The sequence below is a fragment of the Tasmannia lanceolata genome, unplaced genomic scaffold (assembly GCF_043159265.1).
Source record: "Tasmannia lanceolata isolate RefF3 unplaced genomic scaffold, GAP_Taslan_0.1 ptg000037l, whole genome shotgun sequence".
Taxonomy (NCBI): Eukaryota; Viridiplantae; Streptophyta; class Magnoliopsida; order Canellales; family Winteraceae; genus Tasmannia; species Tasmannia lanceolata.
In genome coordinates, this window is record NW_027518714.1 from 44523222 (window position 1) to 44546440 (window position 23219).

At 37.1% G+C, this 23219-nt stretch overlaps 3 protein-coding genes across 5 annotated transcripts in view; all 3 read right to left on the reverse strand.

The window, feature by feature from the left end:
* Positions 1–287: 287 nt before the first annotated feature.
* On the reverse strand, positions 288–11177 carry LOC143861099 (uncharacterized). 2 transcript variants are annotated; one of them, XM_077371995.1, is made up of 15 exons: positions 10908–11177; positions 8250–8359; positions 7995–8106; positions 7711–7875; positions 5909–6013; positions 3365–3448; positions 3169–3284; positions 2944–3045; positions 2751–2864; positions 2557–2613; positions 2415–2481; positions 2287–2340; positions 1492–1566; positions 1333–1368; positions 288–620 (listed from the first exon to the last, which is right to left on the reverse strand). In XM_077371995.1, the coding sequence occupies exons 2-15, from the start codon at positions 8276–8278 to the stop codon at positions 474–476; spliced, it is 1263 nt and encodes a 420-aa protein (XP_077228110.1). In that variant the 5' UTR covers positions 8279–8359; positions 10908–11177; the 3' UTR covers positions 288–473. The 2 variants fall into 2 exon arrangements, with proteins under 2 accessions (XP_077228110.1, XP_077228109.1); XM_077371994.1 differs by having other exon boundaries at positions 8250–8413.
* Positions 11178–17389: 6212 nt separating this feature from the next.
* Positions 17390–18328, reverse strand: LOC143861469 (uncharacterized). The gene has a single exon (XM_077372397.1). The coding sequence runs from the start codon at positions 18326–18328 to the stop codon at positions 17390–17392; it is 939 nt and encodes a 312-aa protein (XP_077228512.1).
* A 1282-nt stretch (positions 18329–19610) lies between these two features.
* LOC143862548 (uncharacterized) overlaps positions 19611–23219 on the reverse strand; it is a 33377-nt gene continuing 29768 nt past the window's right edge. For both annotated transcript variants that reach the window (XM_077373620.1, XM_077373619.1), the window contains exons 13-15: positions 20305–20379; positions 20064–20099; positions 19611–19927 (exon numbers count right to left, since the gene is read on the reverse strand). In XM_077373620.1, coding sequence (XP_077229735.1) covers positions 19814–19927; positions 20064–20099; positions 20305–20379 — 225 coding nt within the window. In that variant the 3' untranslated portion in view covers positions 19611–19813. The remainder of the gene's footprint in view (positions 19928–20063; positions 20100–20304; positions 20380–23219) is intronic.

Genomic DNA, 23219 nt, shown 5'->3' on the forward strand with positions numbered 1-23219 from the left:
ACAGAACCCAGTACTGAAGGTGTTCCTCTTTGTTTCCGTTTGTGCATAGTCCTAACGAAAACAATCCGATTGATGGCTAATCCCATACCATAATTATCTAGATCCGATTATTTCATCATTAGAAATACTACTGGGCTTAAATGTATCTTGGAGGCAAATTCGCGGAAACTCTCTGCACATTAATTCTTCAATTGGTAGGAGCGAATATTGTCTTAAGGATGGCGAGTTGCAGTAATGCACCTTGAAGCAATATCTCTCTCCATTTCTTTACAAAAATATGCCCAATCTCCTCTTGATTTTTAAACAAATTTATCCATTTTGTGGTCATGAAAGCTCTGTTATTCAATTTATTTGAATACTAATCGTGAACTTTTTTTATTGACTTTATTAACTTCCTAAATAATACAATCACAATTGGAAAAATAATAATTGTTAGTCCCATGCATCACACATGTGCTGGTAAACAATTATTGCTAAGTAGACTGTACATTGTGATAATAATCTCCAAACCGAGTTGTGGAATTAGGTGGAATTACTCCTGTCTGAGCAAAATATGCCTTCTCTGCATTGGCTAATCTATTTCGGAACATTGACCACTCATGTGTACACCTCCCCTTCACCTGCAAAGAAATTTCTACTCAGTTAATACTCCATTACTAAAATAATAATATGAGATTTTGTAAAGAAAAAGGTTAAGGTCAGGTGCTGACTGATAGCACTCAATCTCCATGATTTTAAAGGTATTTCTTACACATTTTCTATAAAAATATGGGCATTTTGACCACATAAACCATTAAAGTTTTAATCTCAACCCATTAATTAGTCGTTAAGAATCATGATTTAGCCAAAAAAATTTCTTTTTTAATATTTCCAATAAATCTCTAAACGCTACATGTGTTAACATGGACTAGACACAATGTTTTTTTTTATAATAATACGCTTCAAATAACTCTAAAAGCATGATTTGTTTACCCAAAACTTTGCTTTTATATTCTTAGGAAAAATTCCAAAACTTTGTTTTTATATTCTTATGAATACCTCAATAGGTATTAATTAATAAGAACATTCGTACCAAACTTTTTCTAGAAAAAATAAACATGATTTTAGAATTAATTAAAGAGTTTTTATCAAGAAAATTTGCATTACTATTCAGGACCTTTTTGGACATATTTATGAACTTTTTTTCTTGCCACTAATAGTTTTCAATGACTGATTGAGAAATACTTAGAAACTTGGAGAGTTATAAGCAAATATCCCTCTTAGAATTACTAACAGTAATAACAACAGAATGATATTATAGGATGCATTGTGTAAATTCTGGAAATTACATACCCCTTGCATTGGGGTTGTCCCATTCAGCACCTGACCCTGTGAAGCAAAAATAAGAAAACCAGGAAGATAAGCATTTTTTTTTTTTGAATGATTGGAAGATAAGGTTTACACTTGATTACATGGCTCTACTAATATAGACAGATGACAAGTTTATCCTACCTGATTCCCAAGTGAAGGAAGAGCTTGATGAACGATCCATTGAGCATCAACGACTCCTATTTTCTCATGGGCCGGCTAGTTTTAACAAATCAAAGAAATAAAAGCTCAATTTGGTCACAGGCGATAACTAAAGAAACGAAAAAACCGATGCCTTACGAAAAAAATTGCAGCAAGATCAAACACAATAAGGTAAATATGAATACATGTTACCATACACGTGTGTTCGTTGTCTATCAAAAGCAATGGATATAGACTCGGACGAGAACTCAGCCAAGGTAAAAGGGAGTCAACCCAGGCAAGTCAATGATTTACGAACACAGTAAGGTAAATATGAATACATGTTACGCTACACGTGTGTTGGTTGTCTATCAAAAGCAATGGATATAGACTCGGATGAGAACTCAGCCAAGGTAAAAGGGAGTCAACTCAGGCAAGTCAATGATTGACGTGGTCAATTTATATTAACTAGGTCTAGTCAAAGGACTTTTGATTGATTTGCTCGGTAAAAACTCGGACTTTGACGACAAATTGGAGAACATAAAACTGAGACGACTAAGGCGAGTCGATGATTGATTCCAGGAGTTTTTAAACTACGCATTTTCTTCACGTGTACGTGCTCGAGAAGGGATGCAGGTAAAGAGTGAAATTTTATTTGTAATGGGTGTGAGATTTCAAGGAAACAATGTTGTAGAAAAGATTACAAAATTGAATCTAATGGGAGGGAACATTTCGAATATAAAGTGAATAGTTATGACACATTTATAGAAATGCATAGCATGAATAGATATTACTTACATCAATGCATCTTCGAATAGCAAAATCAAGACCCCATCCATGGACCAAATCATTCTGCAATCACAAGTTATGGCATTTAAGGAAACAGTTTAAACTGATCTTATTGCATAAATTGATATCCCCCATACCTGAATCATATGCCATACACAGCGCCATGCATCTCGAGAGAATACAGGTGCCATTATTTCAACAAATCTGTATATGGGAGAAGCAATGAGATTTTATCTAAAGATAAATTCAGCGAAAAAAATTGTGCAAGTAGAATCGTACGCTGCACATGGTGGCAAATGCGGGTGAGGACACCAGCCAGGTTTCTCCTCTGTTTGTCTGGTAAAAACCAAGCCATATATTAGATGTTCTGTTTGTGATCAGAAGCAAAATTACATCTTTGGGTCCATGCTTTCGACTATATTACTGTATAAGATGAAAATACTTATGCATAGTAAAATTTAGATGCAATTTACTTGTGGACTTCACTTCCATCTCTCCTTCGCGTCATATTCCATGGTAGCGTTTTGTTTGATACCACACCAGGCTGTGAGATTTCCAGTCCATGCCTCTTCACCAGTTTAATGTATCTGGAATATGGGAGAGAAAAATCATCTTTCTACTTATTCTCTCAATAAAGAGGTTATGTTTAAGAAGCACAATACTTACTCTTCCGCATCAAAATGCTCAACCCCTAGATCTTCATCCCAGATAAATATGTACTCGTATTGCGCCACAATGTCAGGGTGCAGAAACCTTTTAGCATACCACCTTGAATCAAGTTTCAGAGAGTTAGATGCTCTGATTAATATTGTCAAGCATGTTTAAGAATTATGATCAGATTTAGTTAGTAAATCACCAATTTTTTGATAGACAAATCCATTATTTACTCACCATTTAGTTTGTTTCCTAGCGCTCACATGAATTGCTCTCTTTGACCACTCAAACTCATCCCATTCACTAGTCTTGCCGTCGTAATGGAACAGAAGGATAGTAAAATTTTCTGAGAACTGTAGAAGTTGCTCAGTGTAAAGCAAGTGCAATAGAGAAAACAGTGATAAAATGGTGTTGAAATTATTTTATTGCTAACCTTTTTAACTGCAGCATCAATATTTATTTTTTGATTATAGCTGACGGTGAATGTTACAAGGTATTTCTGCTGGATGGCAGGATCCTGTATGCTCAAAATACCACACAATTAAATGAAAGAGAACCCATGATCTAAGATTAAGCATCCTTGGTACCAAACCTCAGCGATGCCATACAGAAAGTATTCGAAACTAAAAATCTTTGGTTTATCAAGATCAATAAAACTATTAGAGAATGTTGAAGATTCATATGAGCACATCTGAATAAATTTTAAAGCAAAATTTTATAATGATCAATACCAAGTCTCTCCAGATTCAAACAGAATTTTATACTGATCATAGGCTGAGGTTTTTCCCCAGGACATATAACTTAGTACATCATATACAGTAAAAATCTTGGCAAGGACTCCTAACTAGCTACATTTTTATCCCTTGTAGTTTTGTACCAGTTTTATAGGATTGAGATAATGGTCTAAAGAACAGAATTTTCAATTAGATAAGAATGAAGTGAAGCAGTTACTCACACTCAGACCCTACAAAGGATGTATTCAAGTATAGACATAAGACTGTTTAGAATTTATGGGAATCTCTCTCTCTCTCTCTCTCTCTAGAAAAATATAATACATGGTAAACTATGATTTTATAAATATCAATTTTTATAGTTGATAATACATGAAATTGAATGCTATACCCTTCCACAAAGACACCAATGAATGTCATTAGTTATGTCAATGAAGGATACTGCTTGGCAAAACCAAACGTCCACCTCAAACAATGAAGAACTGTATTTGATCTAAATTGAGTTGAGGATTTTATCTATTGCCATTACCCAATAAGAATTTCCCATTATAGGTGTAATAGAAGCACCCCATGCCTAGCATAAGTCACAATGTAACCACAACAAACACAGGAGCTATACAAAATAACTTCGCAGTGAACACATCAATGTGATCCCAGGCCCTACTATCTACCCCTACATATGGAGTAAACACTTTAACTTACATAGCAACTTTTCCAATTACCTGATCTCAAACAACTACAAGATTCCACACCTAAAATGCAGGTCCATACTACTATTACTCTCCTTATCTCATAACAGTTCCCCACAGAAAACACTCATCTTACTACCATCCTATAATGGCTGAAGAAGTCATGAAAAATGACCTTGTCCGATCACTATAAATCCTCCCAAAACCTAATCCTATCACCCCCACCCTAAACCTAATAATACTTTGAACTCCTCTCCCATCACGCTGATAACCACCACATACCCGAGTATTGACCTCAAACTGCTCCCACTTGATCTCACCTTGTTTCCCCAAATCCGTACTTAGAAACTGAACTCTAAAGAGAACAAAACATCTCAGAAATTCTCCAACAAATGCATCATTCTATTACTAAAATTCCCAATTGTATAACGCTCAATGCATCAAGAGATATTTGTAGTTGAGCATAATTTGCACGAGTGGAATTAAAGCAAATTCAGGTTCAAGAGCAGGGAATGGAGGTGCTAAAAGCATGAAGATACAGGACCCATTAAGAGGATCTTCAGAAGTGGAAGTTGGAGCATGGCTCTACAGTGATAGTACACATTGGATAGAAGTTTCCTGCGACTAAGGCTTGAATTCTCTTCCCATAGAAAATCACTCTAATATTTCAAATCTGTTTGCCACAAATCCGAATACAATATCTTGCATTTGACTTATTATATCTAATTGGATAACATGTTAGTGTTTCTTGAATTTAAGGGATGATACCATTTTTTAAAATCTCCATCTAAAAGCTGGCATCACCATTCTTGGCCTTCTGGGCAGTGGTTATACTATGCAATTCTTTTTTTGTTGTTCATTACAATTTCCATCACATTTTTAAAAAAAAAAATTCTCTCTTTTGTGCATATTATTCTTCAGTTCATACTCGTTTTTCATCCTTGTTTATAGTATGGTTGCCTATATATAGATAGTGAACCTTGTTTCTGTCATGTACTCATACTTGTCTGTCATCCATGAGAATGCATAAACCAGGGATAAACTGGAATGGGCTAGTTATCAGATTTTACTTTCACTTTATCAAGTTGTTTTTGCATTTGTTTTGGATAAGAAATGTTCGTTATCATCCCGAGGGAACAAAGTTAGGTAATATGTAAGCATTTTATTGGCACATGAAATGGGACCATGCCACATCATGGGTAGTCCCCCAATACTGGAACAAATGAACCCACATATATTATGCAATTGTGTTAGCATCAAAGATTGCTAGCATTCTTAATTTCAGAGATTAAATTCAATTTGTTAATTTTTTCCTATGGAAACTAAACTTGTTATTGGAGACAATCCAATTGTCAAGATGCTTGCACAATTTAACAACTCAGAAGAAATGGGAACTTGAGGAAAACATTCGCGCATAAATACCTACTTGAAAACACAAAGGTGTCCACAGTCATCAAAATTTACAAGCACTAAAGATGGATGGAACAAGAAAATCCATAGTTATATTTGTCTTCAAATAAAAGATACAGTAGAAGACACATGCGCGCGCACACACACCTCACTTGGATTACCCCACAATCTGCGGAGGTAGAAGTCTGATTCAGATACAATGATGCCTGGAGGTAATCTCTCTGCGCCCCGCGGATTTGTGGGAATATATATCTGCATCAAAATGATAACACGAGTAGTTAGTTCCAGTGCAGAAATGGGAACATATTTCATGTCGATTTTTCTGAATAATCAACTTCGTAAAATAAGGATGCTACACTATTATGGGTCATAGACTTAGTCAATCTGAGCCGGGTAGATCCCCTTTCACCTTCTTCATGAAAATTTTCTAAAGGATTCATTAGCTGACTCCAACTAGTTTGGGACAAAGTCTTTGTTGAGTTGAGTTGAGTTGAGTACACTATTATGGGTCATATTTGTGGAAGCATATGCTTTAGAGTATATGGGTTTTATTTACTATCATGGGTTTAGGAATTAAGATTGTATAGAGTGAATTGTAAATGTAACATATACATGTATCTTCTTTCTCTAATAAAGCTCTCACTATTGATAGAAGGGAAAAAGCAACAAAAGAAGAAGAGGATGCTATCATATTTAGTAAAGAAAAAACACGCGACATTAGTATGTTCTGAATTTAATAGTTCAAGAGGAAAAATAAAACTACTTAGCTATTGAAACAGTGCAACCCATATTCTTGTAAGGTTAGATAAGCGTACTTAATTATAAATGGCTTAGAGATTATCCATCCTGATTTTGTACACATTGCATGTGTCTTTTTCAACCCCTAAATGTCAGTAGAGTGAAAAACACAAATTCCAGAACAAGCAGTCCTAGAAGTGGAGAATGCCCAACTAATGCAGCTACAAAAGTTGATGGAACTCCCTCAGAGCTCTAATAAGAAGAAATGAAGTAATGCCTCTTCAAAATAGGTCCCAAGAGGAGAGAAAGCACACATGAACCAAAAAATGGGATTTCAGGATACAACCACAAAAGTCAATAGAACTCCCTCACACGAGCTTTGATTGGAAAAAACAACCTGAAAACTCCCATCAACCCAAAAAAATACAAGATTTCTGAATTTTCTTCTAGAAAATCAGAAAAATATCAAACAAATCCCCAAAAAATCCAAAAAAAAAAAAAAAACCCATAATAACGGGAATGATATCTGCATCTAAGCAATGTAGATTAAAGACTACTCCATGGTTGTACGACCATTGATGTCAGCTCTACCACCTAACGAAGTCACCAATGCTTTGGACAGTCATAACTTTCTCATAACTTATTGAAAATATTTCCCTCTTTTGCTTCTCTAAACAGTCTCAATTTATCATGCCATGGCAGGAAAGAAAAATAAGCTGACTCCAGAACCATCTGTGACCTGAAGGCAATCCGTTATCATTACGATGTATTGCGGTGCTCCACTATTCTCATTGTCCTTCATTTACCATTAGAATATCTCCTACTGTTTTTATCATAAATTAAACATCAACATCAAAGTGAAGCAATCAGACGAAAGAAATCTGGCCTTGGGAAACCATCAATAGAACATTTTACTTACATGCATGTGTAAGGGATTTAAAATATCTACTTACATGCATCAAACATAAATATATAGTTTTTATGCCTCTGCAAGCATCCTGCATGTTCAAAATTTTACATGAATATCTTTGCATCTGTACAGACCTTCAAACCTTTTTTTTCAAGACAATGAAAGATACAAGGTGCAAATAATAATTGAAGAAATGAAATTAATATTGTGATATAGTTTTTTTTTATTGTAAAAAAGATGATGATGATAAATTGGAACTCAACTCTTGCCACTCATTTTAAGATCAAAAATAGATAATTACCTTTAGTGAATCATTCGAACTACGAACTTGAGTCAAGATGGTACTATTCTGATCACTTTTGGAAGTCCAATCATGGTTGAGTATTTCTTGGGTTGATAGACAAGAGTTATTGTCTTCGATATTCGTAAGCTTAATGGAAGGAAAAAGGCTGGTTGGGAAGTTCAGCTGCCAAATAAAGACATAACTATTAAATATCATATCTTCTTATATAAGAGAAACAGAAGAAGATCAATAAGGATCAGAAGTGTTATGTAAAATGAAGATGATAAGCAAAGCTATTTTACATTAGTCAAGTAAACTGTCTGGAAGGAAATCCCTATTAAGAATCCAAACACAACTCCCACAATAGTCGCTATAATAAGCCTCATAGTCTCATTTGGCTTTATTAAGGTCACACTGCAAAACACAATAAGTAAAACAGCATGATTCAATCACCAGTAGAAAAGATTAACAGTTAAGAAAATCTCGGAAATAGAAGAACATAAAAGTCTATCGTATTAAGTAAATAGATGGCTCCAAAGGACCCAGTTTTTCTAAACCTGTAGTCGAGGTTCCTCAATTTGGTCATGATTTCCCAACTCTTAGTCACTATTAAATCTACAATATTGCAAGTCAGAGCTTCTCCACATTTTTCAGCTAGTTGACAATGCTTCAGAAAAGAAACCCAAGCTCTCAGATCAATTGATACAACAAAGAATATGACCTGAAGCACAATAGAAATTAGTGTAAACAAGATATATGATAGAGTATACCACTCCTTTAATACAACCACAACTGAATGCATAGGACTACACATTATGATTAACCGTGTCTAGGAAACATGAGAATTATCGTGCATTTTTTAACTATTAGTTTTATTATATTTCTGAAAAACACACATAGCTGGATGGGGAAGATGTTCATGGTCACTTCAGAGGCACTCACAAACTAAGAGAGCGAAACAATTCATACTTCATCTTTGCAAATGAGAACTGAAAAACATAGATTAAAAAGGTGAGGGGTATGAATTTTATTTATCGCTTCATAGGGGCGGAAATGGGTCGACTCAGACAGCTCATTATTGGGTCAGATTTTTTGCCTCGGCTCACAGGTGAATGTACTCAACTCCTGACATGGAAAGACCAAAATATAGATACTCAGGATACAGTTCCAACTATGACAGGCATCTCAACTTAAGGTGGGTTAAAAGTTGAATTTGCATTTAAGTCCCGAACAGAGCCTTAAAGATTTGAGCGAGCTAAGGGTATAAAAAGTATAAAAATGTAATATTTGACAGGGATGTCTCTTACTGAATTAACATATAATTATGTGCATCAAATCTTATTTTTACTCTCTCAAAACAACATCTCTTCCCCATCCAATCTCTAGAGAATGTAGCTACAGGAAAATGATGAGAGCTGTGAAGTTTACAACCTGAAGTTGTGGCCCTTCAGATCCCAAGAGCATATCCTACGACCAACCTCATTTACTTGAGAACAATAAAACGCAATTGCTACCCAAGATTTATGATGGTAACCCAAGAATACTGACAATATCTAGAAAATGTAGCTACAGGAAAATTATGACAGCTGTGAAGTTTACAACCTGAAGTTGCGGCCCTTAGATCCCAAGAGCATATCCTAGGACCAATCTCATTTACTTGAGAACAATAAAAGGCAATTGCTACCCAGGATTTATGATGGTAACCCAAGAACACTGACAATATTATCTAGAGGACCAAAACCTGAGTAAAGTGAAGAGTATGTTGCTAGTGGATTCTAGTTAAGTAGCACCTTCCCTTACTCATATGCAACAGGTTAGGTATGCAATGTCTAGTAGTTTGTGGTATTAGTGCTTCTGCACTTGCCCCACTACCTTATCGAAGAACAGAATTTGAAGATCCCTATTTAATCATCTGAATATCCATAACACTTGTGGCCACAAATTCTATCCTAAATCTAAAAGAAATATGAGTTGATTTGTGTGTGGTGGCATGTTGTGTGAATTGAAGAACAATCTATGAGGGGTTTTCACGCAATATTGATGTGTTTCTTGTATGTCAGGAAACTCACAAAGTGAATTTGGTGAAGGCTTACAAAGGAGGAATCAAAGAATATGTAGATCAAAAAAGAAACTGAATAGACTAAACCCAGGTAAAGAACAAAGAAGACATATGTTGCAGCATAAATTTGACTGATCTGCAATCCAATTGGCCCCTCATCACATGTGGAGCAGATTCGTCCATGGATTGCAGCCTACGAATGGATAGAAAGACTTCTCCTAGATTTAACTCTTTTCTGCTCAATTTTTTTCCTCTTCGCCTCCTCTTATTTAGCTTTTGTTACATTCCCTTTTTCTCCCCCTTTTCTCATTCTTTCTTCACAGTTCCCTCCTCCCTCCTTTCTGTTTGTCTTCCATCTCATGTGAAACAACCAATTTATTGCAAAGGCTCAAGCTGTTAGAGTCAGTGTTATTAAATCATTTATACTTCAACAAAACTCCCCCTCAAGTGTGGCCCCTCTTTTGGGTTGGTCGTACACATTGATTTTTAATATCAAGGAGTTGTTGGGTTTTGAACCCAAGACCTGCCATGAGGCAATAACTCTGAGACCATGTGAAACAACCAATTACTCCAAAAGCTTGAGATGTTAGAATCTGTGTTTTTTAATCATTTTTACTTCAACAACTGACAGTCTCTAGGGAGTTCCATTCATAGAATTCTCCTTTAGATGAGAGGAGTCCACAACAACTTGCAGCAACTAGAATCACAAAATTGGAGTGATACCAAGGAAAATTATAAAAGGCGCCTCACATATACAGTCAATCAAGACATGTCACAAGATAAACATAACTCCAACAATCAATGATTACTCCAACAAGGTAGACTAATTTATTCAAAATTATATACATCACAAAACCCTACCCATTCAAATTAAATGGGCAAAAATCAAACAGAAAGACATAGTTCAACTGAACAAGACTAGAAATTAGAAAAACCAAACCTTGACTGACTCTAATTCTATACATAAAAGGCTAAACAAAAATTTTTGCTAGCAAAAATTCATTTCGAGCTTCTCAATTAAAGCAATCTTTGATAAATAAGAAACTAATTCCCCTGTTATCTTTCGAAATCCAACAGATAAAAAGAGAAATGAAGAAGAAAACGAGCCTCAAAGAAGGCTGAAATATCACATGTAAAAGTGTTAATACTATAGTACCTGCTCTTTCTCCTTGCTCCATGAACGAGTTCTTCTTCATACCCACATGTGGAAATCTCTTATATTAAAGCTTGCACTGAGAGAGAGAAAGAGAGAGAGAGAGAGAGTATGTGTGTGTGTGGGGAAATCTCTTATATTAAAGCTTGCACGAGAGAGAGAGAGAGAGAGAGAGAGAGAGAGAGAGAGAGAGTTTTGAATGGTTTTTGAAGATGGTATATTTAGGTGGAAAGCCACAAAGGCATTCCAAGTTTCCAACGGTCTAATGTGTATAAATAACGAATGAGTGAAGAATGGAGAATGTATGAAAAGGTTGGCCAAACCGCCAAGCGAGGAGAGGAAAAGGCAAGTCAACACTTTTTAAGTCTTTCCCACCACATTCACACCCCTTTTCATCTTTTGTTTTTACCTTCAGAAAAAAAGGCTTCAATCTTCAAGAAAATGAAAAACAATAAGTCCATGTTTGGCAAAAGTTTTTTGATAGGATATTGTCAAACAACCGATTACTCCAAAAGCTTAAGCTCTTAAGCTGTTGGAGTTGTGTTATTTAATCATTTATACTTCAACACTCCCTGTCACATGTGACCCCTCTTTTTCTGTGTTAGCCTTACACATGGACTTTTAATATCAAGGAATTGTGAATTTTGAACCCAAAACCTCTAACTCAGAAACCGTGTGAAACAACCAACTACTCCAAAAGCTTAAGCTGTTGGAGATGGCATTATTTAATTTTTTATACTTTAACAAGGGCGATGATTTTTTCGCCCCGGTAGGATAATGCACCTCCCTTTAACATGATTTGACGTGAAAAAGCGTTTACCCACAATTTCTGTTAAAAGGAGGGCGCGTCCCTTAACAAATATTAGATTACCAAGTGTTGAGAGAGGGTAGAGAAAGGTGGAGAGGAAGGGGGAGATGGTGCCAAGTGGATGAAAAAGATGGAAAACACTCCTCAGTCGGGCCCTCTAATTTCACTGCCCTCTCCCACTCTCCCACCACTTGATAAACTAATATTCCATGGAAAAAACTTTCATTGCTGCCAAACATGGCCAAAAGATGAAAGGAGATCATTTTTAGGAAATGACAACCACACAGAGAGAAGAGGCGTGGAAATATCACTTCCCTAATAAAACTGGGGAAACATAGTTACAAAATTCTCTGAATAATTGAAAAATTCTTGAAAAAAATTTCCAATCTGAGAAGAGGGGTGGAAATATCACTTCCCTAATAAAATAACATAGTTACAAAATTCTTCGAATAATTGAAAAATTCTTGAAAAAAATCTCCAATCTTTAATACCCCATTAAAAAAACCTCTTAAATAATTTGAATCTTTTCACACTTATTAAATTAAATATGATTTTTCTAAATTAAATACAATTTCACTAACAAATCATTGATTTCTCAAATATCGTCCGTAAAACTTGTGAGAAATCCAAAGTTATTAAGTAGAAAAACACATGTGGAACAATAAACAATTTCCAAATCTTTTGAGCATCAACTGAATTATTACTAAAACGCTGGGGGTCCCTACCATTGGTGGAACCTAATCGTCCACCTCACCATTGAGAAATCCAAAGGTTTAGCTCATCCGATCAAGATGGGGCTGATTTGATGAACGGATCCTATCAGATCCTCGTAGAACACATGGGCCCCAAAAGTGACTGTTACCAAAGAGCCTAACAGCCACAGTTTATTTTTAGCATTATATTTTCCTTCTTATTTTTATTTTTATTTCCCTGCTTAAAGGGCATGTGTTCTCCTTGTTTGGTTTCAAAGTTAGTTCGTAGCGCACTTCTCTACCGCATGACTAAAAATGTTAGGTATGGATACATTCTCTCCCATTTATACACAAGAAAAACACTTTTCAATTGGGGCCATTGAGCTGGGTCCACTCACAAAAATCATAGTTGATGGGACCCACCTGAGATCATGGGAGATCTAAACTTCACCCCAACAAATGAACGGTATGGATCAACCAATAGTAGGGCCTACTTGTGGCAATTTGGGAGCTTTCCCCCCCTTTACGTCTCTTCTTTTGAAAGCATCCAATGGTAGTAGACTTTGTATGTCGAAAATTGTAACCCTTAAAGCAAGTCATTGTTCTCTAATTAAATAGCTACATTTCTATCCAGGTTCAAAATTAATCAAAATGTATCTTAATTTACTAGCTAGATACTTTAAAGTTTCCCTGACCCAAAATGATATCCACACTCCCTTGTTTTGAACATATAGATATAATCAAACACTTACTTACAGGAATGGTCAACTGAAGGGTGCCCTCTCAAAAACCCATCTGCAAGGGCTCCCCATTGGATCTAAGGGTGTTCATTATTCGGTTATAACCGAATAACCGAACCGAACCAATTCGATTCGGTTCGGTTCGGTTTTTTCCCTTTTCGGTTCGGTTTCGGTTTTTTTTTTTTTTTGGAAATGCGGTTATTCGGGTTCGGGTTCGGGTTCAGCAATCTCAAAAAAACATTCGGTTAACCGAATAACCGAAATTATGGATAAAACCATTATTTTAAAAAAAAAAAGTGCTATATGGGCACTCCGTAGGATGATTAAAACCGTCAATTTGATTGATCACAACTTAATTAGGTTGTGCTCAAAAAAATCATTTTGCTAGGATGATCCTAGCCCCCCGATCCAAACCGAAATATTGCTTGTTTTCCTCTTTTTCACCCACTATTCGGTTATTCAGTTTCGGTTATCAAAATTTGATAACCGAAATTATTTCGGTTATCAAATTTCAGTCTATTCGGTTCGATTATAACCGAATGAACACCCCTAATTAGATCCATGTCAACCACCAGCATCTATCATTACTTGAACTTTGCATTTTTCAGTGCCCTTATAAATGTAGCTGGGTGAGGGGGATGCAATGAGTGCAAGGGTGTCCTTCAGCTTAGTATTCTTCAAATTTTATTACTTGCTAAAATCTATTACAATTCCCAAAAAAAAGTTATCCACCAAGGTTTTAAAGGGTTTAAGGTCGGCTCACCTATGTCCGAAATGATAAATCGGCCGAGAAGTTTTCTTTTTTATTGTTTTGGGAGGATATTTTGAGCCAATAAATTCTATAAACCGGTAATTTCCGTACTGAGAAATACTGAGATATTTCTTTTATGACATAGGGTATCCCTGCCCATTTAGGGCAGGACTAATCCCTACCTGCCAAGAAATTGGTAGGGGTAAAAACAACGGTGTTAACAATTGATCATAAGTGTTTAAGAAAGTGAGGAGTGTCATTATTCAAAGAGGGGAGTGTCAATTTCATTTTCCATTGATATCTGGTTCTCTAATTATTTGACTAGGCATTGCAAATGAGAATTGTAGTGTCTTTGCAGAGGAAAACACCAAAGGGGGCTAGTTTATTTTCTGAACTTCCAAAGGCGGCCAGTTTTCAACTTTATGCCTTGAAACGGCCAAAGGACATGTGTCAGACCAAATATAGACCATTTTGCCCTTCCAGCAGATTCCCGAGTGGCACACTTCACATCTAACTTTTCCAGCTCATTGCGTCTCTTTTTCTACTTGCATTAAATATACCTTGAAATCTGCCAAAGAAGAATGTAAATCACTTCATGTCGACGTCGACGTCGTGAATGTAAGTGTAAATACAGCAATAATCTTTGTCGTTGAGGCGGGAATCGGCGGATACAAAGTAAGGTGCGTTTGGAATATTGTGATGGGTGTGATCGGAATGTATATAGGTGCATTTGGAATATTTTATTTTGGGCCTTCGCCGATAATTTTCATATCTTGATGTATTTTCTTAGTAGGTTTTAGGGTAATTTTTCTATAAAGGTACCTTCTTTCGTATTTTTTTTCCCTAGTTTCTCTAATTTACAACATTTTTCCCATAATTTTTCTCCAAAACTTGGGTACTTACCGGCGATTATTATTGCTACATACCTTTGGATTATTATTGCTAGCCACCTTCGAAGAAAAGTACTTCCGCACATCCTTTGCACATCCTTAGTAGTTTGCACCATGGTCAATGAATAAGACAAATCTCCCAAAAGTCAACATTAATGGCTTTCATCACATGATCATATGCAATTGCAAAGGATAGGCGAGAAGTAGCCTCTTGCAAAAGTCGCTAGCAAATCTCTATTAAAACAACAATAAGAAAAATAGAAGTAAACTGTTAACGTCGACGTTAATGTCGAAGTTATTAAAACAACAATAAGAAAAATAGAAGTAAACTGTTAACGTCGACGTTAATGTCGAAGTTAACATCGATGTTAACTTCGACGGAACAGATCACTTATGGCTATAGTAAGTGATTTGTGCATAATTAGCCGCAAGTGATCAGTTCCGTCGAAGTTAACATCGACATTAACTTCAACATTAACAATTTACTTCTATTTTTCTTATTGTTCTCAGGGTTGCCTTCTATTTTTCTTCTTGTAGCAGAGAAGGGAGAAATGAAAATGTAATTGAGGGATACCCACTAACATAAAAATTAAAAAAATTTGTAAAACTGATTTTTTTAATACATCCTTGGGCTTATAGACGGTGAAAGGAGAAGATATTGGCTACAGCGACGTTAAGAAATGAACCTTTCGGAAAAATATCGGAACCCCACTTAATTCAAAACGAACCCTAGTTCCTACCCGTAGATTAATCGTTCAATGTAGGGGTGGACATGGTTCGGTTCGGTTCGGTTTTGGGGCATACCCAAAACCGAACCATATATAATCGGTTCCCTAAAATTGGAACCAGAACCGAACCATATAAGTTTGGAACCGAACCGAACCAAAACCATATATAATCGGTTCGGTTCTGGGTTTTCCCAACCGAACTACAAACATCCAAACAGGTATATATGGACTACAAACAGGCCCTATCAAATTATATGTGAACAGGTATATATGGACTACAAACATGTATATATACCTGCATATCAAACTTTTGGGCAATTCCTAATCGACATTATCCAATGCATATCAGAGTTGGGATAGTATTTATATATGGACTACAAACAAGCCCTATCAAATTATATATGAAGTTATTAACTACAAATTTGGGCAATTCCTAATATCCATCATCAATCCATTATCAAATTTGGGATAAGTTTTATATATGGACTACAAACAGGCACTAATATCCATTATCCAATGCAAAAATCAAATTAAACCAATTCCTCAAGTAAACAGGGTCGGTTCTCGGTTCGGTTCTTGATTCCGGGATCCCAAACCCAGAACCGAACCGAATATCCACCGGTTCCAAATTTTCCGAACCAGAACCGAACCATATATAGCTGGAACCGAACCGAACCGAACCAAATGTGCCAGTTCAGTTCGGTTCTCCGGTTCGAACTAGAACCATGTCCACCCCTAGCTCAACGTCGTAGATTAAGTCCTTCTTTCCTTTATCAAGTTTGAAGGCGTAGGCTTCGAGATCAAAAAATATTAATCAGATTTCTTTAATGCACTCGCACCCATGTATTTTCCGATCGCACCCATCTGCATTCCAGTCGCACCTTACCATGTAGCAGTCGACCTCCGCCTCTACGGCAAAGATTATTCCTTATTTCTATTTTGCGGATGTTGATAAGGTATATTTAATACAGGTAGAAAAAGAGACCTTATTAGAGTAGGAAAAAGGTTGATTGTAATGTGTACCACTTGCAGAACAAGAAGGGAAAAATGGTCTATATTTGGTCTGACACATGTCCATTGCCGTGTCAGGGCCGTAAAGTTGAAAACTGGCCGCCTTTGGAAGTTCAGAAAATAAACTAGCCGCCTTTTGGTGTTTTCCTCGTGTTTGCATCACAGCAAAATCTCTGACTCAGCTAGGGATCCAAGACAGCGTTGTTTGCCTATCAAGTTTTTGACTCCACTGTGGTGAGTTTGCAGATATGTAGACCCCATCATTATAGATCAAACCCATTTAGCTGGTGGGCCCATTATCTTGGATTATTATAGCTGCCCAATCAAATGTACATTTTGCCATTAAACATCTGTATTTCCATTGCCATATAATCTATTTCTAGGCTCTTAATCAGATGATTAGACTTGTCTAATACATTTGAGTTCAGATTACGGGAGATTCGGGGCCCACTAGGTGAACCACTCTTACCAATCTAAAGATGACAGTATTTTGTTTGCACTCTAATCTATTATGGGAGATTCGGGCCCACTAGGTGAACCACTCTTACCAATCTAAGGATGACCGCATTTTGTTTGCACTCTAATAATCTATTATGGGAGAATCGGGCCCACTATAGGTGAACCACTCTTACCAATCTAAGGTAAGGATGAGCGCATTTTGTTTGCGTTCTAATCTATTATGGGAGATTCGGGCCCACTAGTTGAACAACTCTTTTTTTTTTTTTTTTGATGGGTAAGCTGGGGTTAGGCAAGACCCCTACCAGGTTCATAGATGAGTAATCAAGTACATCAGAAGGGCCTTAAGAGCCAAAGCACAGGGATGAAAATCCCAACACTAGAACAAAATGAAAAAGGCAGCCATTGCCTACAATCTCAAAAACAGAGTTCCATTTCGGTCGTCGTCAACTGCCGAGAGGAGAAGGGGAGGAGCAAACAGCACTTGAACTGGGCAACCTTTCCATGGAAATGATCTTTTGGAGAGGATGTCAGCAACAGAGTTACCTTCTCGCCATATATGGGTGATGCGCCATTTTTTGAAGTGTGAAAGGAGGTCCCGGATATGAATAATCACATTTATCTTCTTCCAGGGGGGAGGTATGGATCCTTGAACAACATCCACCGCGAATTTTGAATCAGATTCTATCCAGATGTTGAAGTGGTCCAGGCTCATAGCAAGGTGAATTCCTCTTTCGATAGCCAGAATTTCAAGTTCAAAAATCTCTTCTTTGTCAACATTTTCTGAGAACATAGAGTGAATCATTCCTTTTGAGTCCCGAATGAGGCCTCCCAACCCTCCTCCCTCTGCTTCCAAAGAAGCATCAGTATTGAGTTTGAGCTCCGACTCTTCCGGCGGAATCCATGAGCAAAATTTGTTGGTGCATGTTTCTGGATTGAACTTATATTTAAAGTTAATCGCCGACGCAATGTTCCAAGGAGAAGCTTTGTCCTTGATCATCAGGGCATTTAACCTGATACTGATATCTGATAGAATGGCTTGCAGCAGAATACGCTTGTGTCTAGATTTGTTCTCAAAAGTTCTCTGGTTTCTTTCTAGCCACAGGTTGTGAATTAAGGAACTAAAACAGAGCTTTAAGGCTGTGGAGGCTTGACCTTTACCTTTAGAGTGGAGACGGATCCATTCTTCTTCATCTACAAGAGATCGCAGGAGGTGTCTGTGATACCCGCTTCTCCAAAGAATCATCTTCCATAGCCAAGCAGAGTAGCTACATTTAAAGAACAAATGATCGATAGATTCACGCTCAGATTTACAGAGGGGGCAGGTGGGGTCGACGACTATACCCATAGCTTGGATTTTGTTTTTGGTGCTCAGTTTGTATTTCAGGGCCTTCCAAGCAGTGATAGCGTGACGGGGAATATGACCTGTGAACCACTCTTATCAAAGGGTGGCTGTATTTCGTTTGCAATTTAATCTATTACTAGTCTCGGCTCTTGATTGGATGATTAGACTAATCTATTACACATTAATTCCGATTATATCTAATACACTTATCCTTTCCATGACAGCCTACCAAATGAAAGGTTTGGATGATGCTAATGTACACATGGAGTTAAAGAAAGAACACCTACGGAATTAAAGAAATGGGTGTGACATTTTCTGTAGCTCTTCTGTCCAAGTCCAATGTATCTTGAGCTGGAGGATTGAGTTTTTCATGAATCTGTGCTTGTGTTGGTTCCGAAAGCATACCTAAATCCACCTAGTCAGATTCATAGGCTGAGTACGCAAACAGCCATCGATTGTAATTTCAGCAACCATCTATTAAGTCCAGTACTCAGTTCCTTAAAACATTGTTAATCCAAAATCTCCTTCCTTGACTCATAGTTACACATAAAAGGGAAACCGTAATTCAACTCCCAACCCTAATCCCGAGTAACCCTGATTCTCGACCCAAATGGAAAAAACTGGTACACCCTAATTCTTAAGTATTTTGACAAAGAAATGTCTTCAATAATCTCATTAGGTTGAAGCAAAAAGTATTGTCCAATTCAGCTATTGACTCAACTTTACTATGAATTTCACCGAAATATGTATGGCACATCTGAATGGGTTGTGTTTGTGGAAGGTGGATCTTGCTTTCCAAAATGTTAGAGAGGCGAGTTTCTAATAGTATTAAAAAGAGAAGGGGATGAGCAGAAATCGAGACGAAGAGGATTGTAGGTGAGGTGACACGGACTCTAACTCTGATTTTTGGGGAGGAAGAGGATGAGCAGGGCACGATTTTCTCCCAAAAGATTGGAAAAGAAGAAAAAGAGGTTTACCGGCAACCTTTTCTATAAGGTTTTCATAACTTCTAATCTGGACCATTCACTTGATTGGAAGGCTTAGACCTGGGTGACGAAGCGTTTTCTCCTAGGTCGCAACCCAGGTGAAACTGTCTCATTTTAGAGTTTAGAAATAGTTTCCTCTCCAAACTTTTCCAGAAAATTCCTACAATACAAACAAGGTCCTTAATGGGCGCATTTTTCATCACCCATGAACATACGGCTAGGATCGTCTGATCACAACGTGACACACAGGCGGTCGTGACCACCCTGCAGTGGGCGACGAGATCCACGGACCCAAATCATAGTACAACCGGGGACTGGTCATATATCAATGCAGCTTCCATGACCTTTCGTTTTTTTTTCACCCTTCCATTTCATTTACTAGGCACCAAAAGATACTTTCTTAGAGAACTGTCTTTAATTATTTGCCGAAAAAAAAAAAAAAAAACTAGTCTCTACAGTCAGGACTACATGTATGAATAAACAGGGAGTTCTAAAATCTTGCCTAACGTGCCGTGGAATTGGGCGGAACGATTCCCATTTCCTTAAAATAAGCATTCTCTGCGTCCTTCATTCGACCTTGGAATATCGACCACTCTTTTCTGCATCTCTCCCTCACCTGCAAATGCAATTTCACACCAGAAAGATGCTTTATATACCAATATACAAATGTTAATCTCATATGTAGCAACAGAAAACTCGCAGAAGCAAAATAAGTATGATCACATCTGTATGAATCTGTATAAGTCACATACCCCTTCCCATGGGGCTTTCCCATTGTCCGCCTGACCCTGTAAAGGAAAATGTGAGAAGAGAGAAATTAGCGGTTTTACCAATCTCTTACATGCTCTGGCGGTTTGAGGAAATAAAAAGTCTTTTGCCACGACGTGTGGGGTTCAAGATTGGTAGATTGAAAACCTCCAGAAATTAGCGGTTTTAAACTTGATTCAGTTTACGTATGGATATAGATAAATGACAGGTTTTGGTTTTGGGTACCTGGTTCCCGAGTGAAGGAACAACTTGATGAACAATCCACTGAGCATCCACAACCCCTATTTTCTCATGGGCCGGCTATTACAAAAGATATGGAAAAGCTCAAATTAGTCACAAGAAATAACAGATATGAAATTTAATAAACAGAACAATTCTGTGCAACTTGAGAACTGTAGCGCGGGAAAACATGACCGTATTTGCAAGCAACACCCACACGTTAAGATGAGGTTTGCTCTTTAACTAATTTGGAATGTTGGAAAGCATTTAAGAACAATGTACAAATATGAATATAGAATTGCATCTAATGGGTACTGCCCCAGTAGCCACATTAGGATAGATGGTTTAAATAGGGTTAAGTGAGCAACCAAATAGGTGGAAGGTAAGTTGGTATTAATTATATAAATACGCGGGGTACATCTGTTTGGTAATCGGAACTGTCCATCTGGTCAGCCACGAACAGTCCAGTCCATCATTGGTAGTCTCTTGGTGACGGGGTGAACCTAAATCTCTGGCTAGGCCTTGCTTAAAAAGATGGGCTTGATCAAGAGGTTTCCCATACAAAATTTACAATTGATGGCTTGCATACTTGATGGAAGGGGATCTCTACTCAGGGACTAGGGTACACACTATGTTCTGGTGGTGACCTCAAACCTCAAAATAGAAAGATCTGTGGATTCGCCAAAATATTTTAATCAATTCTCAAATTTTAATTAAAAGAAGCAACATACTGAAAATTTAATAGGTTTAGTAAATATTAGTTTTATCACCATTTTTAAAAAAAGTAAATATAGTGCTTTATTTTCATATAAAAACTTTCTATTAGGATGGATAAAACAACATGAGGTAATTGCAAAGTTGTGGTAGTAGCATTAAGAAAAAAAAACAAATAAGAGACCAAGATTTGTCGCCGTGAATCCTAAAGTACTAGAATCCGAGACGTCTATGACACTGGTACTTCACCCATACAGAAGAATCAGTGTAACATAGGTACAAACCCACCAATGAACTATCCCAATCCCAACCATGTGTGTCAACTGTACACTGTGATGTAAAATGGCTTAGAGGATAATTATGGGAAGGGGCTGTCATCAGGGTTTAAGTTCGATTTAGGACTGCTGAACGGATTTTGTTAGGGTTTTAAAATCAAGAATAGCAAAAAGAAAGGCATGGATAATCAATGGATCTCATAGCAAATAGAAGGAAAATTATAGAAATAAATACCTTAATCAAAGAATCACAAGAGATATATATGCTAGCATGTTCTAGGCTTCACACCCATTGTTTTGAAAATCTTACGATTTACAATTCAAATCTTATGATTCAATCAAATCTTATGGATTTCGATTTAAATCCCATGATTGAATCTTAATTTGTATGAATCTTGCGATTTTCGATCGAGTCACAAGGCCAAGTTAAAAAAGAGACATTTTTCTAAAAACGAGGGCTCAGAGTTGTCGCTGAAATAAAAACAATCGTTCTTTTCAACAGATGTCATCCTCACTACAGAAATCCTACTGCCACATGTAGAACCTAGGTTTTGTTCTGATACCAAATTGATGGAAGATGTTTCAAGAAAATGGACAAAGAAAGGGTTGAAATGACAAGAGTGTGGCCTTCGTAATCAATAGAATGGAGGTGAAAATTGGTTGAATGGTTTAGGGAGATGGGGTGCACGTCAATAGCGAGTATGCACAAAGCAATAAGTAGGAAGTTGGAGGAGAGGAGAAAAGGGGGAGATGAGGAACTAGACAGGAGATAATTACTTGGAATCACATAAGGTTCCAAGCTTTGCACTTACATTTCAAAGGCTTCACACTTATAAAGAAGAGAAGGTCTCACACCAACTCAAGAAAGGCAGCATTCATTCATCAAGTGTTCATTTGTTCACTGTCAAAATAATGTAAAAAGAACCAATGTTTAAGATAAAGTGAAAGATTGGTACAACTATTAGGGTGACACATGGCAAGAGAAGAGAGATTGGTACAACTACTTGGGAGACATATGGCAAGAGGAGAGATGGACACTACCTGAGTGAAACATGACATGACAAGAGATTTGAGCATAACTACCTGGGTGACAAATGGAAAGAGAATAGGAGAGATGAGCATAACAACCTGGGTGACATGGAAAGAGAAGAGGAGAGATGAGTATACGTACCTGGGTGACACATGGCAAGAGAAGAGAGATGGGTAGAACTACTTGGTTGACACATGTAAAGAGGAGGATAGATAGGCACTTGGATGGGACATGGCAGGAGAAAAGGAGACATGGACATAACTACCTGGGTGACACATGACAATGGAAGAGGAGAGATGGGTATGAGAGTATGACTACCTGGGAGCTCTCCCTTAATGGAAGATAGACACATGGTACCCTCTAACTATAGACACATCATACCATCTAACTATTATAACACATTAATAAAGATTACAAAGAATTAATTAAATACAAGAAAAAAAAAGACCATTTTGAATCTATAGTTTTTCTTGTGGCTGTCTTCTTGTTGCGGATGGTCCCCCATCATACTCCCCTACTTCAAAGAATTCAACTTTGTTGAGCAAAGAAATATGATCATCTTTCATGTATCCTTGAATAATGATTCATATGTTCCTCAGATATCCTTTTGCCATGCATTGTTGTCCTGACTTAGCTCAATTTAAATCCCAACTAGAAGAGCATTTCACCAATCTATATAAGTTTTCGATGTAACTCACAAGAAGAGTTGGAGGATAATTAACGAACAAAGGGAAGGGACTGTCATAAGGGTTAAGCTTGATTTAGGACTGTTGTGGGGGGGGGTTGTTTGTTAGGGATTTAAAATCAAGTAAAGCAATAAGAAAATCAAGGCCGATGACTCGATGAGTGTATCACACAGTAAACAGAAGGAAAATCGTGGGAAATCAATATTAAGAGTCACA